The sequence below is a fragment of the Ascaphus truei genome, chromosome 1 (genome assembly GCF_040206685.1).
Source record: "Ascaphus truei isolate aAscTru1 chromosome 1, aAscTru1.hap1, whole genome shotgun sequence".
NCBI lineage: Eukaryota > Metazoa > Chordata > Amphibia > Anura > Ascaphidae > Ascaphus > Ascaphus truei.
Genome location: NC_134483.1, coordinates 410,633,134 through 410,653,133, shown reverse-complemented (window position 1 = coordinate 410,653,133; position 20,000 = coordinate 410,633,134). Strand labels below are relative to the sequence as shown.

The 20,000-nt window shown below is 38.7% G+C and overlaps 1 protein-coding gene across 1 annotated transcript in view; it reads left to right on the top strand.

Moving 5' to 3' along the window:
* ARHGAP10 (Rho GTPase activating protein 10) overlaps positions 1-20,000 on the top strand; it is a 267,627-nt gene that overhangs the window by 154,722 nt on the left and 92,905 nt on the right. The window contains exons 15-16 of the mRNA XM_075611566.1: positions 298-385; positions 894-1,039. Of these exons, the coding sequence (XP_075467681.1) occupies positions 298-385; positions 894-1,039 (234 nt within the window). The remainder of the gene's footprint in view (positions 1-297; positions 386-893; positions 1,040-20,000) is intronic.

The window sequence follows — 20,000 nt, the reverse complement described above, 5'->3', positions numbered from 1 at the left end:
GCTTCAAACCTGTAATCATATTTTTTTTTTTTTTTGTTTTTTTTACTGAAACATGTTTTGCTTCTTTAAGAATTTGCCAACATCAAAAATAAAACCTTGGAATCATCTAAAGGTAATAACGTGTAAAAAATGAGCACCACCTACAACCCTGTAAAAATAAATAAACGATAAATGACACTTGTACTGCTGCTTTAATTGCATATTCTTTCAGAAAAACAGCAAAGAATGTTATAGCCAGTTATTGAAACAAGTGGTCAATTAAGTACTTGACATTGAATTGACTTTAATTTCCCATAGATGTGAAAACATGCTGTGAAGTGGACTTGGATCACACTGGAGAATGGGAGGTGAAGACCATCACTAGCACTTTGAAACAATATTTAAGGTTCGTATCAACACTAAACTTATCCTACTGGGAAGTTACTACAATTCACTAGTAGACACTCTGATTGATTTTAAAGTTTAATCCTTCTTTAAAAAAAACCAAAAATAAATAAAGTATGTAAATACATATATATAGATGGATAGATATATATTAGAGAAAAAGCGCATACCTTATAGTGTAAATCTAAGAATAAAATGTATTTGTACAAAAAGAAAGCCTTGAGAGAGAGGCACACTCACAAGGATGAAGTTGGTAAGCACATGTAGAGATAATATCTCATGGCGCAGGATTAACACCAGTTACTGCTTACTGATACAGATGACTGTTTCACTTTTGAATGCATCTGTCATCACTCCACCATGAGATATTATCTCTACATGCGCTTACCAACGTAACCCTTGTGAGTGTGCCTCTCTCGAGGCTTTTTTTGTTGTTGTACTGTACTAATACATTTTATCCTCAGGTTTACGCTATGTGGTACGTGCTTTTTCTCTCCCATTTCTTTTAGATATACTGTGGCTGTGGTTCATCCTTCACCTGACGCTGCGAAACTACCAAAGCTGTCGCCATTTATAATCAATTGGTTACATTATTGGACAATTAACCCTATGAGGACTCACCAAGGACTTGCATCTCACTGGTTTGAATCAAATGGTTTGCACTTTTTATAATTTTAGTTGCCACACAATATCACTTCACGTTATATAATTTGTGTGTTATATGTTGACACTTTTTTGCATTTTGCACGTCTCATTTTTTCATTACAAATGGTAGATTCTTAGAACGTTTTGCTATTTGCACCTCTATTTGTACCTACTGGGAATTTCTCTCTGTGTGCGTGTGTGTGTTATATATTTTCCCTTCTATCTTCAAATATACATGCCAAATTTTCATAATGTAGAGAGTAAGTAGCAATGTGACGTTTTTCTAATAAAGAAATGGCAGCATTTTCCATTATCTAAAACAAATCTACAAACACAAGCAGATATCTCCTCAATGTTTGCAGCATAGAAAACAAGGGAAGTATCCCTAGATAATAAAAAAAAAAAACTGGGCTAAATATTGGAAAACATGCACCAATTCCAATGTTAAGCAAAATGACCATGAGCTGGTAATATTCAGAGTATTAGGCCAGGTCCATAGTACTGCAGACCGCGCTGAGACGTCCGCACGGAGTGCCATCACATTGCTTAAAGTAATTGATCGTGCCCATTGACAGCACAGACACGTGTGGGCACAAGCAGGAGGCAGGTGACTTGGTGTGACAGGCAGGTCACGTGAGCGGTTCGCCCCATGAGGACGAACCAGCTCCGTGACGCCCCCTATGGCGCGTCCACCATGGACACAAAATGCACCCGCTTCACGCGGGTGACGTCTGCCTGCCTCCGCGCGGGCGAAGGCTGTATGGCCTTGGCCTAAGATGGTCATAAACGACAATGATAAAAAGGTAATAATAGAATATTATATCTATATAGTATATCTATCATAATGAAATATTGGGGGTTGCACTTTCGGCACTCCACCGTTATATCCATCAGTATCACCAAAAGCCCTTAACCGTGCAATCCCATTTAGACATAAAACAACATTTTGTAAAGAATGAAAGTGTGATTGACTTCCCTAAGCCAATCTAACCATGTGAATAGCACACATTGAACGGCTTACATTTTGTTGTTGAGGGGAATCGTTTCATGTTGAATTTCCCAGGGGCCTATGAAAGGGGAAGTGTTAGCCAGTCAAGTGTTTTCTTTACCCTCATCAGAGAGCTAGTAAAGATTTAGATGTGTTCAGACATTGGGGATTGAGGATCTATATGCAGCGATCCAGAGATTTGGGGAAGACTTGGCACTTGTTTATACACAACTATTCAAAGGTCGAGGTGCCTCTGTTACAGATGCAACGCACATTATTAACCTATTAACGTGAAATGGGCACAAAACAACTTATTTCCTTAACCATTGTTTTAAATAGTCCTACTGTCAACTAACGCATAAGATTTAATAAAGGGCTATAGTTTATTCAGTGTTATTGTTTTTAGTTATTTTGTACTTTAGTAACAAAAATTACCGCTCCATACACTCCCCACTCCAAGAGAAGTATAACTTTGTTGTCACTCCTACTAGTAGCTTGTAGATATTTCTTCTTCCTGAAACCCATGGAAAATCTGCTAGTCTTCTCCATGTCTTCGTTTGCTGTATCGCTCACGTTTCCGTTTCTCTGGCACTAGGCTTGTTCGATAGACTGTTAATTCATGTGCTGTTGTATTTATTGTAAATCAAACTTCAGGTAGGCATTGATCTGCATTACGGTGTATACATTGTTAACAGATACTTCAGGCTTCGATTGACCTGCTCTGCAAGATTAGTTTAAGGATGATAAATTGATGCAAATCCGAGTGATTTCTCACTTGCAACCCGCATTTTCCATGATCTTTGAGATAAATTGGGGTCTGCGATCAGAAGTTTTTGGGGTTCTCCCCATTTAGTGAGAATGTTACTTGGATTTTTGCAAGTTTCTCACCTTTACCATCTTTTGAGTCTCTTACTCTAAGGCAGGTGTAGCGAACTAAAGTCCTCAAGAGCCACCAATAGACCATGTATTAAGGATATCCCTGCTTCAGCACAGGTGGCTCCATCAGTGGATCAGTCTTCAACTGCATCACATGTGCTCAAGCAGGGATATCCTGAAAACCTGACCTGTTGTTGGCTCTTTAGGAATGGAGTTGCCACTCCTTATCTAAGGTGTCAGGCTGTTATATTTTTCTCTCATTGGTAAGGTATTACTTTGATATTGCTATTTTCAGAATTTGTATTGAATTTTTATAGTTGTAATCATTTCTCTTTTGTTAGTGTTCATTATATGTATATCATGGTGATCATTTATGGTTTTTGACTGTGATCATATTGCAATGTGATGCCTATATTGAATATATTTTTTTTTCTTGAATTTTGATTGGCGTCTTGTGGTTTTTCATGTGACTAGCTGCTCTATTTTTGATGTTTGTATACTAGGATGTTTTCAATTTTCTCACCTTTACCATCTTCTAATGGAAACAATTCAGGCCATTTTGCATCATGGTGAAGTTACTGTATTTGTGCAGTTCTTGGTAAGGGTCCAAATAGATTTATTCTGAGCTTTTCCAAATCTTGAGTTGTGACAATTCTTTGCATCTGTCCTGTTAACTTTTTGTTCTCAGATTTTACTGCTTTACAAAGTTCACAATATTTTACAGAATGTGATACATCATTAGGCCAGTATTCCATACTCTTATATATCTTAAAGTTCTATACTTTCCAAAGCTTCCTGCTAAAGCAGGGATTTTTCAATCACTTTTGAGCAGGGGCACCCCTGAAGGATTTGTAAAATCTCAGAGCAACCCCTGCTCTTCAACGCTCAGTCATCCCCTCCTTGCTTCAATGCTAACACCCACCCACTTTCTTAATCAAAAACACCACAGTCACCCCCCTGCTCTTATTTACACCAAGTGTGGCAGAAAGCAGGGGTACCAGCCGAGAAATCTGTGACTATCCTTGGCACTCCTTGTGTAGGCCAAGATTTTACTTCTTTACTTGTTCCTGGTTCTGATCTTCCTTTTGCAGAGACCACATACCTAAGAAACTTTATTTCACTTTAGCAGAAATTGCACCATTTCGAGTTCAAAGCTAATCCCATCTGCTTTAACTCATCAAAGGTTATTTTATAAATCTTGTAAATGTTCTTCTATATCATATGTATAGATGATGTCATCTAAATAAACATAACAATTAAGATATTTGCAGCCCTGAAAGACGCAGTCCGCAAGGAGCTGGAAACTATCAAGTGTGTTCTTAAGACCGAATGACACAGCCTGTAATTGGTGGAGTCCACATAGTCTGATGAAAGCTGATTTTTCTTTACTGGCTCTACCTGTCAGTACCCAGACTAACTCCAAAATGCTGCAAGTCTTTGCTCTTTGTAGAGGTTCCATTATTTCTTGGAATAAGGGCATTTGGTATGCATCATCCATAGTATGTCTGTTCAATTTGTGTTAATTTACACACAATTACCATTTTCTTGGTACTGTAAAAGAACTGGCGAAGCATCTTCTTTAGTTGTTCTAAAATGTGCCTCTTTCTACTGCCCAGGAGACGGTTGTTTTTTTGGGTAAAATGGCTTCAGTAAGAATTTTCGTGTTTTAGGACAGAAGTCTGACTACATGATGTTTTTCCTAAGCAGATCTTGATTTTTTGCTTTTATATTTTCAGCATTCGTAGTTTGAAAAGCATTTTCAATTAGGTCATCCGGTTTCATCCATGCATTTTTTTGTGTTCTTCACAGCTATTCTTTTGTTTTGTTTTTTATAGTACAGACGAGCTAACGAGTATTCTAAAACTTGCCTTAAACTAGCCAGGTACATGCTGGGTACATGCTGACACATTTCAGTGACATTTCTGCAGAGGCTAATGGCCCATCGGATTAACACAGCAGGGGTCCCTGGCAGTCCCATTCAGTTTGAATGGGACTGCCAGGGACCCCCGCTGTTAATCCAATGGGCCATTAGTCTGTCTGCAGAAATGTGTGAAATGTGTGAAATGTTGCAGCATGTACTCAGCATGTACTCAGCATGTACTCAGCATGTACTCAGCATGTACTCAGCATGTACTCAGCATGTACTCAGCATGTACTCAGCATGTACCCAGCATGTACCTGGGTCTTTTTGGAGATTGCGCCAGGTTTGTTTTAGAATAATCGTCGGCACTACCATATGCATGACTTTCCTTGTCTATTCCTTCCATTGGTATAAACGTTCTGGAATCTTATTTCCAAGGGCTATGTTGGAGTACATCAGGTTGCAATGCAAATAAAGTTGTATTCCTAAAATGGTTAGGATATACAAGTCTATAATACGAAGTTACTGTAGACTTTGTTCACAAGTTCATAAAGCAATTCTCCATTTAATGTGACAGCCAAGAACAGTGGAAAGACAATGTTTCAGGTTCCATATGAACATTACTACAAACAAACACAAACAGAGCTCAGTGCTACATCCAGTGGCAAAAATACACAGTGAAATACCTACATATCTCTTGAATAAAAGGGTAATTTAGTTTAACACTTTGGCCAAAGCATTGTAAGCCTGTGAGCCCCTCCAAGCATGACCATAATTCACAGGTCCTAACACTGATTAAAATTCTTAATAACCTGTACAATACTAGGAAGAATAATCATAATTGATCAGTCATGATCAGCTGCATGGTTCTAAATCTGATTGAAATTCTTATTTACCTGGACAATACCAGAAAGAATACTCTGTATATGATCTGTCGCAATCAGCTGCATGCAAAGACCTGTGCATATGGAAAGTGGGATGGGACGAGCTTTAAACCTGGGAGGGAGGGGCCAACCATATGAACTTTTCATCATTTCACAGTTTACCGTCCTGAAAGGGGCTCAGACAATTCGGTCAAGTTTTCTTGGTACTGTAATATAAGTATATTATATTATACTGTCCTCACCAAACCACGTAGATAACTTGCAATACATGGATTTAAATTTTGAGGAATATGCCTTATTAACTCTGCTTCTTCAATTTGTGACTTCCATTGGTGCCATAATTTGTGATATGAAAAGACAATCTCTTATTGAGTCTTCAGATGTTTGCTAGGCTTATCCTTCCAATTAGATATTATAATCCTCTGCAAGAGACATTTTGTACCCGAATTCCGTGTGGTTTCCCGCCAATCTTGTACAGTTCCATAAAGTGCATGACTCATGCTAGTGAAAGCATCAGACTCTGACATAGGCTACAAAGCCATGTCATCTTTACATCTTAAGTATTTAAAGGGGTTTGTCTCATCATGTTTGTCCTACAGTATATCTTGGAAATTGCAACTTAATAGGTTTCCTGTACTCCTTAAATGTGCGATTATAATTTATAGACTTGATTTCTTTATCCTTTTGGTGAGCACATACTTTTTTTTTTTTTTTACATTTTGTAAAATGTCACTGCTTGTGAATTTAAAATTTCAGATATTAATTAGTTAGCCGGACTTTGAGAGAAGTGACTGGAGTAGTTGATCTCAAGGGAGACAGGAAAATTTACAGCAGGGATCAATACCCTTGACAGAACAGCAGACTTGAACAAAAGTGAATTTATTGGAAAAAGAGCATTTATACCCCTGTCCCAATCAGGGAGTTGCCAGCTACTCTGGGTAGGAACAATATTCCTGGTCTCGGAATACGGCCCTAGAGCCCATTGGTGAGATTACTGGGGTTGAAGGTGGATCAGGATAATGTTGATACAATCTCCTTCCATAGGCAAACAATGCAGATATAGCCTCAGGGCTTACAGCTTTCCTGCAGAGCAAGTCCACTCAGCAGATGATCGACCTTTCCCTGGTTCCTCAACAATGTGCCAAATCCCATCTGTGTCCAGGCCTACAATACCAAACTCTGATGTGATTACAGCCCAGTTTGCAAGAGAGTTGACCCTTACAGGTCCCCACTCTTGAACTGAGCTGTACATCACTGTTTTTGCATCCTTTAAGAGGAACATATATAGGGCTGCTACAATAAACTGTACATGCCTAAATCATATCATTGACAGGTTGGGGTAATGGTGGGCTTAACCTTATTTAAAAGCAACAAATCTACCCCTACCATCACAGTTGATACCCGAGGCCTTTCTAGGTTCAACAAAGTGTTCCAGTGATCTTCAGTGTCATCCAGGCAGTTCTGTAATGTAGTACTTCAAGCATCCATCTATTCTAAGAGCGGTTCTTTTATATGAATTTCCAAGTTTTATATTCTTTTTGTAATATTTTCACATGATTTTTTATATATATATATATATATATATATATATATATATATATATATATATATATATATATATATATATATATATATATACAGTAGAGGCAGCGATTATTCTAACAAAAACCAGTGGCAATTCCCCAAAAGACCCAGGTACATTCTGAATACATTTCCTTAAACTAGCCCCAGCATTTCTGCATTGATTAATGGCCTATCGGATTAACAGCGGGGGTCCCTGGCAGTCCCATTCAAACTGAATTGGACTGCCAGGGATCCCTGCTGTGTTAATCCTATGGGTCGTTAGTCAATGCAGAAATGCCTTAAACGTGCCTCAAACTAGCCCAGAACATACCCAGCACATACCCTGAATGTAACCCGGCTAGTTTAAGGCAAATGTTAGCTTAAGCGTTGCCTCTACTGTGTGTGTGTGTGTGTGTGTGTGTGTGTGTGTGTGTGTGTGTGTGTGTGTGTGTGTGTGTGTGTGTGTGTGTGTGTGTGTGTGTGTGTGTGTGTGTGTATGTATGTATGTATGTATATATATATATATATATATATATATATATATATATATATATATATATATATATATATATACTCACAAACAATATAGACAGGGAACAACACTAAGTAATGTAGGACATTAAAGTACAAATTGGCTCATCGAGTCCTTGTATAGATAGATCCAATGAAGTATAGAACTGTGAATAACAGAAGAAAACCACATATGGTGTAGTACTAATAAAAAGGTATATTAGCGCAACAGGTGCGAGCTACTTACAGTGTAGCCATAAAAATCAGCAGTGTGGGTGTTTGCCATCACACAGCCAATCAGAAGGACATATAAATAGACACAGCGTCTTTCTTTCCCTTACGATATACTCTGGTATGGCTGTTGAACTCCTTGTGTCCAAATCTTGCGGTCTTTCCTCTCCTCGTCTCGTTTCCATGTGTCAGGGGTCAGTGGGGGATTCAGTCAGCTGTTTGGCATCCTGGGGCTGAATAATGCTAATACACTGCGGAAGCAACACTAGCAAATGTTCTATTCGAGCTGGGCATAGGGTTATACCTGAACAATTGTATGTATATATATATATATATATATATATATATATATATATATATATATATATATATATATATATATATATATATATATATATATGAACCAGTGCACAGGATTATGCAGGCATACCCCTCATTAACGTACGCAATGGGACCGGAGCATTTATGTAAAGCGAATAATGTACTTAAAGTGAAGCACTACCTTTTTCCACTTATCGATGCATGTACTGTACTGCAATCATCATATATGTGCATAACTGATGTAAATAACGCATTTGTAACAGGCTCTATAGTCTCCCCGCTTGTGCACAGCTTCGGTACAGGTAGGGAGCCGGTATTTCTGTTCAGGACGTGCTGACAGGAGCTGCCGTTTGCCTATTGGGCGATATGTACTTACTCGCGAGTGTACTTAAAGCGGGGTATGCCTGTACAGTACTAATAAAAATATATTGATTGGATGATGATAGAAAGGTGTGAAAGTTCAACAATAAAGAACTAAAGGATTACTTGGGTGTAAACAAGTGATAACTAGAATGAGGTGTGCATATAAGAGCGCACACTTCTAGTGCAAATAGAGTATTATGAACAATTTATTAAAATATGGACAACAAGGTCCGCTAGCAGTATAAAATATAAAACACAATAAACATACAGAAATAAAAAGTCAAACTAGTGGAGCTGATATGTCTTTCTCGCGATGGCCGGGTCACGTGAGTGGTTCGCTCAATGAAGGTGAACCAGCTCTGTGACATCAGCCACGCCTCCAATATGCCTCTCCATTGCGAGGATCTGTGGTCCACAGATTTGCTCTGCTGACAGCCGCGCACAAGGCCATGCGCTCCATCGCACGCGCACCTGCACCATGGACTCGGCCTAAGAAGAAACAAGTGATTGAAGACTGGACAGTCCTTAACCGTTTTGATACAAGGAGTGATCACCGATTGGTTCGGTGCAGATTACATCAGAATGCGAAGTTAGACAGAAGAAAACGGATTTTACAAAGGCAAAAATCCAAATCAATAACCTGAATAATAACCGCACATAATTTGAACTACAACTGAAAGATCGCTTCAGCTTGCTCAACATACAAGTGGGACACTTTAACAAAAGATTCTGAAGATTGTAGTTGAAAGCGCATAAAAAAACCTGATATTGCTAACAAAAAACAGGATAAGAAAATATCTGATACAAAACAATTAATGAAGAGGCGAGAAATGAAGCAATCCCAAGACGCAAGAAAAATAATTGAATGGCAGAGCTGTGCAAGACAATTGGCAAACATATAACTGAATATGTAAGAACATGTAACTGTGATATGTAAGAACATGTAACTGTGATATGGTGAAGAAGAGTATTGAAGATAACAAAAGCTTAAAGAATACAAAGCAGCAATTTATAGTTTGGAAGAAACAAATCAAAGAACTCAAACAAGACGATTGATCAACAATAAAAGGCTGTGCACTTGTTACAAAGCGAGTGGAGGACTTCTACATGAAATTGTACGAGAATACAGGGCATAATCCATCAGAGGACAAGCGAAAAGAAACCAATGGTGTACCATGCATTTTTCCAGAAGAAGTGGCAAAAGCAATAAAATCCATGCATAGAAAGGCTCCCGGGAAAGATGAGATCTTGAAAGAAGCTAAGGAAGAAATAAAAAATAAAAAATCCAGAACAATTGAGTAATGTCATAGTTATCCTCAACCACAAAAAAAGGAAACAAAGAAAGATCTCGAGGCCTGTACACCAATCCGTTTACGTCCAATCACTAACAAGATTTTTATGAAGATACTCCCTAATAAGCAACAACAGATCCTGGACTTTGTCAAGCCTAGAGAACAAGTGGATTTTTACGATGGATACAACACAATGGAACACATCCAAGTCGTACAAGAAGCGATTTCCCAAAGTAATGAATATGATGTACCACTCAGCTTGGGATTCGTAGATTACGAAAAAGCATTTGATTTTGTCTACACCTCAATGGTCCTAGATGCATTAAGAAGACAATGTTGTGGAAGCGTACACTGATATTATAAAGAACAGGTACGGTACAAGAATGCCACATCAACCATTACATTACAGTACATGGCGATACAAGCAAGATCAGGATCAGCAATGGAGTGCAACAGGAAGATACTATGTCACCAAAGCTTTTCAGTACAACACTTGAGGAATGATTTAAAACATTAGATTGGGAAGAAAAATGAATTAAAATCAACGGTAAATATTTGAGTCACTACAATTTTCAGACTACATTATTTTTGCCCCAAGTCCAGAAGAGCTTCAGCAACAAGTGTGTGTGTGAAACTTGGACCATAAATGCAAAGATAAGTCAAAAACTTCAGACAGCGCAAAGAAGTATGGTGAGATGTTTAAAAAGAAGAAGAAAGGAGAGCTAACATACAACACCTATTTCAATTAACCACAATAAGAGAAAAATTGTTACCAGTGTGTCACTATGTGATCAACGAAGTCTGTGCATGTCCCGTGCTGTAATTAAAAGGTATACATACAGATGAGTGCGGAAGTCCCGTTCTTTGGAATTTCTTGTTTATATACAAATTTGTCTTAGTCCTGCAGCCGGAGTCAGTAGAGGGGGTTTCCAAGTCCCCTTAGAGTAGCGATGCAAAAGAAGAATCCTCTTGCGCGTAGATCATAGGAAAAAGAAAGCGGCGAAAATAACGGTATTGCTTGTGACTTGCACTTAATAAAAAAACATATATAAAATGAACATGCACTCTCATGCGTTTATATATAAAAGTGTTTTGGAACCAGAAACTTGTGGTGCTTTCTAAGTTGTTGGTTATCTATTTCGTATCGCCTTCAGAGTATATTTTTCTTACGAGAGCCTTTCATAAAATTTATAGAAAAAAGACATAGCACAACAGTTTTCTTTAAAAAAAAAAAAAAAAGGATATAAAGCAGTTATAGCACTCACAAACTTCTGTCTCGAGCTTTATGCGGAGTGAATACAAGGCTTTCCAGCCAATATCATCCTCGCGTGTCCGCCCTCTAACTGTCTCTGGTACTGGGTTCTTTGCAGGCTTAGGTTGCGGTCGGTTCAATCTCGCGTTGCTTTGCTGCGGATAATGTATTCCATTGTGGCGGTCTTTTCTTTGTGGAGCTCCTTCAAGGCAGCGCCTGCAGACGGGCTGAGCAGATGATCCAAACCTTCTTCATCGGCTCTGGGATACAGGTCACGTACAGAATGTAGCGTGATCGTGTAAACGTAATAGAGGTTAAAGGCTCGTGTGTGAGCATAGTGGGGGCGAAATGGCTAAAGAAGCCTCAAAGGTTCAATCCTACACGTATCACTTTTAGGCTTCCTCAGGGGTATTGTTTGGTGTCATGTCACATACCCTTAAATAAAGGTTCAGGCGTTTAACCCTTTACTGCCCAATTCTAACAAGGAGATGTATTTCTTTAAAATTGAATTCCTTTACATGTAGTGCATATGCATTTTCACTTTATATATATTTTTTTATTAAGTGCAAGTCACAAGCAATAAGCATTTTTATACTATTGTTTTTACCCTTATTTTTGTTCTTTCTTTTTTCTATGATCCATGTGCCAGAAGAGTTGTCTTTTGCATGGAGAGATGTATGCTGGGTATTACCTGAAGAGACAACAAAAAGAATGAATGTGTTTTAAAGCTAAACAAAGGTCTGTGACATCATCACAAGGGTGAAGAAATTAAAATGGCAGTGGGCTGAGCATATCACAAGAAGAACTGAGCATTGTTGGACAAAGATGGTACTGGAATGTATTCCAAGAGAGATTAATAGTCAAGACGATGACCAAAAGTAAGATGGGAGGATGAAATCAGAAAATTTGTTGGCACAACGTTGAGAAGAGGCTTGCAACTGTAGTACTTGGAAGATCATTGGGGAGGCCTTCATCCAGCAGTGGATCGACAAGGACTGCTGATGATGATGATATATATATATATATATATATATATATATATATATATATATATATATTATGATTTTGAAGAAAGTTCTGTGCTTTTATGCAGAAGATGTTCATGAATCTCATTTGGAGTCTAAACAGGAGATCAAATGAACCACTGGTTATACCCAGAATGGCTACTTCAAAGTCTCAGCAATTCATCTGTGCTATTTCTTATCCGTTAATGCCAGATAAATCAGAAATAAAAATTATTCCAGTTTTACTAAAATGATTGCACAGGAGGAATGAAGAGTTGAAACCCACAGAATCAATGTTTCTTGAGTCTGATGCTGGGTATATGCATGGCCAGTTACAAATGATCTCTTTAGAGTAAAAATACGACTTCTAACAAGCTCATTGAGATTCTCTTTCCCAAGAAGAGTGGAAAGTATAAAAAGATTACTGCTTTTTTTTAATTTTACTAACCTAATATAGAGACACGTTTTAAGGCTATGAAAATTGTCGACTCAAAGGATGCGGTGAAAAACATGGTTAAAAGAGAATTGGACGGCTCTTGTTAAAAGAATGTTACTATCTAAAAGATTTTTGCATGTTCTTTCATATAAATAGATATGCACCTATAGTGGATGCTCGGATAGTTTGATTTAACAAGGCAAACAACGATTCCCCTAGAAGACGGCTCTAATTTTAGGAATGTGAAAAAAAATAAAAAATACATTTAAAGACTCCTTGATAGCAGCAGAGGCAGCACAGAAGCTAGCAGTAGCAGCTGCCTGTATTAAAAGATCTTCGAGAGCCCAGCTTGCAGAACTCGAAACAGCTCTGATGTCTGGAGTACCTAGCAAGAAAATACATGAACATTTTTTTATACTCAATTGGTAATTGACTTCCTCTGCAATACCACATATGATATCATCGATTTACTACAGTCCAGAGAGTAATTCGGGGCACCACATTGATTTCATCTTCACGGCAATTTCATAATCCGTATATCAAGTTAACTGTGCATCAACCATCAATTATTCAAACTAAAAATTGTGTAAATAAAAAAAGGATGGGTGCACCAGCTCATTAAAAAAACTGTTTATCCAAAATGAAAAAAACGCAATTCCACAGGCAGTAAATAAGAACGTTGCACATACACCAACCTCCAAGTGCCAGAATAAATATGTATAATTTGTTGCAAATGTGTGAGAGATCGGATGACAGATAAAATAGAAAAGCCAACTGACGTTTTGCGTTCAAACTCGCTTTGTGGAAAGTAATAATCTGACCACATCCCTGAAGCCAGACATACACAATTTCTCTCATTCATGCCTCACTGCCATATCCTCCCATGCAAATGGTGTCAACCTTTTCATTTAATACAGACTAAGCTTTAAACTCGCCCCACAAATCAAGCATCCCAATAGCCTGCACTCATGGCTATTGTCCCACACCCAGTCACTCCTACCACCCATTGTGGCCAAGCACAGCCATCTGCAGCACTTATTCCCTCGCCTGTTTTCCCTGTAAGTTCCCTTCAAACTTTAGATTGTAAGCTCTTCGGGGCAGGGATTTCCTTTCCTATTGTCTGATTTTGCTGCACTTATTGTATTATTATAATTCTCTGTACTGTATTCTTTGTGAAGCGCTGAGTACACTTTTGGCGCTATATAAATAAAGACATATAATACATTTTATAATCAGACATGCTCCTCCCTAAGCTTCAATTTCCAGATAAACGGATATCACCAAGTGTGTGGCAACAGCCTTCTGACTGAGGTTGTGGACCGCTGACTCTGCCTCCAAGAATAGGCTTTATTCTTTTGATGGTATTTCACTATTTGGTCAACAGTTGGAGCAAATCATTGATCGAGCATCTGGGGAAAAAGTAAATTTATCCCATCTTATTGGCCATCATTTGGAGGTTAAGGATGCATAAAGGCGTCTACAGGATTACCAAGACTAATACAAGGCGAGAGAGGGTCACCTAAATATAGGCAAAGAAAACAGAGCGGCATGAAGAGGTACTGTATATTTTCACTTGTGTTTAATTTCAGGGAGATCTGGTTCAAGGGCCATTCCAGTGGAAAGGAAGACTACTTTATTTCAGGGCACCAATGTTAAGCAACAACGGACAAAAGGATACGGCAAATAGTAATTTTGAGATATGCTATCGAGGTCAAACGGAGTGCAATTCTAAGATTTTGTGTAATGGAAGCTACATAAAATCCCAACACAAATACTCGATGGCACGCTGAAGAGAAGACTCCCGACGAAGCATGTAGCGAAACGCGTTGTCATGAGCCACCTGCCCAGAGGTGATCCGTGGCCGATGGGGAGGGGGAGACGCGACGGGGAGGCGTGCCTGTGATGTCACGTGAGCGGTTCACCCTCATTGGCTGAACCGCTGACGTGACCCAATTATTTGGTCTGCCCAGGAATTGCGCGCTCTATGGCCTGCCTCATAGAGGTACGACCTTCTGTTCACGGCGTGCGCGCGGTCTTGAGCAATATGGACGCGGCCTAAGAAAACTCTGATGGCTGCATTGTCTAAAAATCCCCTTCACATACTTCAGAGAGGTGTGAGAACAAGACAGATTTTTGGTGGCCTTTTCATGCTTGTTTTTTTTTTTGGTCCTAAAACCTTTAGGTTCTTATAGATTGGTGCTGCACCTAAAATACATAAATACATTTATAATAAGATTACGTTTCAAGACCCAGATAGTGAAATCACTGTGTTTAAACCAGGAGATACGGCAACGCTGATCCTGAAAGAAGTGTATTTGCATGTTCCTATTTGCCTATAATATGTTACTAAACAAAAATAGAAGCAATAAATCAAGAGTTAAGGGAGCCTGCCTACCCCTTTGTATTATGCAGACTGCCTCTGTCTAAACCTGTTTTGGGTTTCCAGTGTACCTGCAGCAGCAGAGCTAATTTCTCAGCTCCAGGTGCACTGGATTAATTAAGCAGGCTGGTCGTCCTAGAGCAGAGGCAGACAGGAGGAGAGGGGTGTGGCTGCACTACCTTTGTCTGCTAATCTTTCTTAACCTTAAGGACCAGGCTTCTGTACTGCATCTTTCTATTATGTACTGTAAATCCCATAACAAGGAGCAGCTATAGTGTCCCAACTTTTAGCTCCACGGTCTCCTGAAACATCGAAAACTGCTTTAAATCCACCGTCTCCGTCACCATGCAGACTGTGTTATTTTGCCTATTTTGTTGAACTAAAGTTTTTTTTTTTACATTTTTTTTTTTTTTTTTTACATTTTTTTTTTTTTTTTTTTAAATCTTAGCCTGGTGTCCAGTCTGATTACCTTATTACAGCGCCATCCCATGTAGCAAAACAAAACAAAAAATGCACTAAACAACTGAGTGCAATTTCCTTCCTTAGGAAGATTTGATCACCCTTAAAGTATCAATTGTATTATGTAACAAAAAAAAGCATGTACAGTATTTTATTCGGGTCTGTAAATCAGTTTCTCATCTTTATCTGTTTGACTAAGGCTGCGGCCCCACTGCCTGCACTGCACGCGAGGCTGGCGGCGCATGCTGCCGAGTTCCCCGGTCTGCAGAGCTGCAGGGGGAAAGACGGGGTGGGGGGTGACTGGGGAGTGATGGGGGTGCGGCCGTGACGTCACCTGGCAGGTTTGCCCTCGTTGGCTGAATAGCCGGGGCGTGGCCTAGCGCTCCATCGCGAGTCCTGATCTCAATTTTCTTGAGAGCAGGAGTTTGTCAGCGCGGTGCGGCGCCCCCCTCTCCCCCCCCCGTCTCAGCGGGCCCGGGGCAGCTCTTTTCCCTGCAGCGTCCGCCACAGCGCGGACCTGGCCTAATGAGAGCATCATAATTACTTTTTGCACAGTCTAAAGCGAAAAAAAACTGTTTACTTGTAGATTTGAGGACTGACCAACCGTTTTATTACCTAATGACTAGATAAACAAATGGAGTGGGTTTTACATGTTTTTATCAGGGAAACCTTACAGAACATGGAAAAAAAAATATTTCAAATACTTCTACTATCTGATATACCATATTGGCTCGAATATAGTGCTATATTTTCCTAAAAATGTCCTTCCAAAAACTGTACTCATATTATATGCACAGCCTAACACCTTTTTGTTTTTCATGTAGAATGCCTTCAAAACTTTAGGGTCATATTATGTGCGAGGCCGTACCATTTGCTATATATATATATATATATATATATATATATATATATATATATATATATATATATATATATATATATATATATATATATATGTATGTATGTGTATATATATATATATATATACATATACAACTGTATGCTCATCTGCATGTCTTAGGCAGGTCTGCAACCCCACCTTTCCCCATTATCACCCAGCATACAGCACTTCCACTGCAGCAAGGGATTCTGGGAAATGACATGCAAATGAGCACACAGTGTCACTTTTTGCCTCAATAACCATTTTTAACATGGTTCCCTATAGGCTTAAGCTTGCTGCATGGTCACAGCTTTGAGCACAGCCAGGGTTAAGGTGCATACCCAGAAAACCACCCACAGACAGCTGTTTCGACCTTGATGGGTCTCATCAGTGTGGGGTTGATTTTAACTGGGTATGCAAAAGAGGCTATGGGATAGGCTAAACCATAATACTGAGTTAAATTATGGTGAGTAAAAAAAAGTGACAAAAACCCTCCACAGGAAAGCAAATATAACTGTATGCTCATCTGCATGTCTTAGGCAGGTCTGCAACCCCGTATTTCCCCAATATCACCCAGTATACAGCGCTTCTACTTATATAGATATAGATATATTATAGTCTGGTGGTATTCATACACGTGGACCTGGTGTATGCAACGGAGGAACGGGTGAAGTCTCCACCTTAGTGAGATTCTTGCTTGTTATTATTTTTAAATTGTGAGTGGCCGTAATCTGAGCATTGGGCAATTATTAAAATGTATTTGCAGTATTATGCTATGAGAGCCACGCTGTCTTCTTGTTTTGTAATATATATATACAGCTTAACCCTGTTATAGCGCGGTTCTCGGGGGCCACCCGCGACCACCGCGTTATAAACGGGGTTGCAGAAAAAAAATGGCCGCCAAAAAAAATATTTTTTTTTTTTTTTTTTTTTTGTGGTGGTACTGTGTCCGCTGGAGGGGGAAAGCTGAGAACTCTCCCAGCTTTCCCAGACCCGGTGGGGCAGCGGCAGCAGCACACAGCACTTACCTGGCATCTGGCAGCTCTTCTCCCTGTCTCTGCTTCCTGCTTCTGCTTCCGTCTTGCGAGAGCAAGCTCCCTTAAAGAGACAGTGTGTCTCTGTGTGTGTGTGTGTATTTGACTGTGTGAGACTGTGTGTGTCAGTGTGTGTGTGCAGTGTGCTGAGTGTGTGCAGTGTGCTGTGAGTGTGTGCAGTGAGTGTGTGCAAAAAAAACTTAATTTAAAAAAAAAAAAATTTTAAATTCGGGTCCACGCTCAAACCGCGTTATAAGCGATTCCGTGTTATAGTGGATCGCGCTATAACGGGGTTGAGCTGTGTGTATATGTACATATATATGTGTATATATATATACACACATACATATTTAGCCTGTTAAACGTGTCACTGTCATTAGTACATTCTGGTCCTGCCCCATCAAACCAACTTACTTTACCCACATTGGCTCATTGCTGTTTTGACCTCAAACCCAGGAGAAGATCTTCCCTGTTGGTATATTGGATAGCGAGAAAGGGGCAGGCTCTGTAAAATATATTAGCACAGCAGACTCTGAGGAATATGGATATGTATAGCTTTGACCTTTATGTTAAGCTCTCCTCTTTCATCATTACATTGCCTATTTGCGTAATCTCGCATGTGGATGTTATAATTGGGATACAACTTATGCATTATGCATTACTGACATTTAAACATACATTAAACACTTTTTTTGTGAAATAATATTTTTGAACCGCTCTTCTCTTGTTGACTAGAAAACAATAAAAGAGCTAACGCAGTGAAATGGACTGGCAAGCCATGATGTTTAAGCAAAAGTGAGCTGTTTGCCTCATGGTGCCTTAATATAAATACTGCATACTTTTTGTGCTTTCCATTGTTTAAATAGTGACCTACTGGAAACATTTACATTTGAGTTCTTGCTTTTGGGTTTTGGCTCAGTGTAACAAACTTTGGTGTTTTGACTGTAGCCTGCCTTTAAACTCTATGCAAACTGGGAAGTAAATACATTGATGAATTCCACCCACAGTCTATAAAATTCAAGCTGTTCTTGCCTGCTCATCTGCTGTTCTGTATTTTATTATCCTGCACTGGATTGTCATGGAATGCAGATCTGCCAATGGTCTTCTGTTACTGTATGTGCATGAGAGGGATTGACTAGATACAGTACATAAGCATTTCATTTACATAATTTATTCATGTATAATATGGATTATAAATCCTGAAAAAAAAAGTACAATAATGTCACTTTTTTTAACGTCTTTTGTTTAGGGGTGTTCCTCCGTGTTTCACGTTTGGGATCTTTCAATATGTCTACACTACTGCGTGTTCTGCTTCAAAATTATTGCGCTGTGATTCTAGGACTAAAATGGCAACCTCCCATCTAGTTCCTACATCCTGAACACAAGGGAGAGGGGTAGTTTATTTCACGTGCAGCTGTTTTTACTTGTAATATTGTCATGATCAGAACTAGTAAAGTTATAGATGCAATAAAGGCAAAAGAGTTATAAAAACAAAAAGGACATTTGTTTGCTAGCCAAGATGACTGAAGAGAAATGGCACCATGTACAGGATAGATATATACAGTGTAATATATATATCTCTTTAAAGCAGCAATACTACTGTCCCCCTTTTTTTTCTTATTTTTATATGTAAAGCATGTGACAATGTATAATTCGACATTCTTACCTAAGATGGCAATTGTTTGGTGCTCCTGTTATAAATCTGTATGTACAATCCTGTTTGTGTGTCTAACGAAATGGCCGCATTATAACACTGCTGCAGTCTGTGAAATGCTGCAGCTGATATGTAGCATTATATTACCAAGTATAACACATTGTTACAGCTTTCAGAGTAATAGACTTGTCTGCTGTTAAAAACACAACAATATTGTAGATCTGATTGTGATACTTTGTTGCCAAAGTGCAGAGCTCAACAAGGTGTGTGTCAGAGCCTGTTTCAAAAAAGGAAGTGGATATTACTTTCTAAATGGTTGCTGTGGCAACCAAAGAATGATCAGTGTATTAAAAATGGCATTAGGAGTTAATGAAGAAAAGGCACACAGTATTATCTAATGCTTCCGAACGGATTTATTTAAAAAAAATAATAGAATTTAAGTTTTGCTGTTTTAACATATCATAAAAATTAAGTTTTTAATATGAATGTCTAGAAAGTTATACATCAAATATGAATATTGAGTAGAATTTATGTTGTCAAATGAGGTATTGTAATTTAGTTTGCTACTTCTAGAGTAAAAAAAGTACAGTACTGTATGGTATATTTTATTAATTGGTACTCCACAATAGATCTAGTAAAATTAATCAATTCCCAAGTAACAAATCTCCTTGAGAAAGTGCCACAGTGGGTGTGAAACGCGTGGGTCGAGTTTTGTTCGGTTTTGTCCCTCTTTTTATGTAGTTTAATAAATTGATTTTATTTTTGAAACGCTAGTGAGTTTCCACAATTTTTTCATCTTGGAGCGGCAGTCCCATCGATCCATCCAGCTCTAACACATCTAAATACTGGACTTAAGCAGAACTCTATTATAGTAAATTGAGATGATGGGCAATTCTAGATATGGGATAAACTGTGAATGTTGCATATGTATTTAGGTGGCTTTGACAGGACCTTATTTTAACTTTGAGTTGTCCTTGTATTTC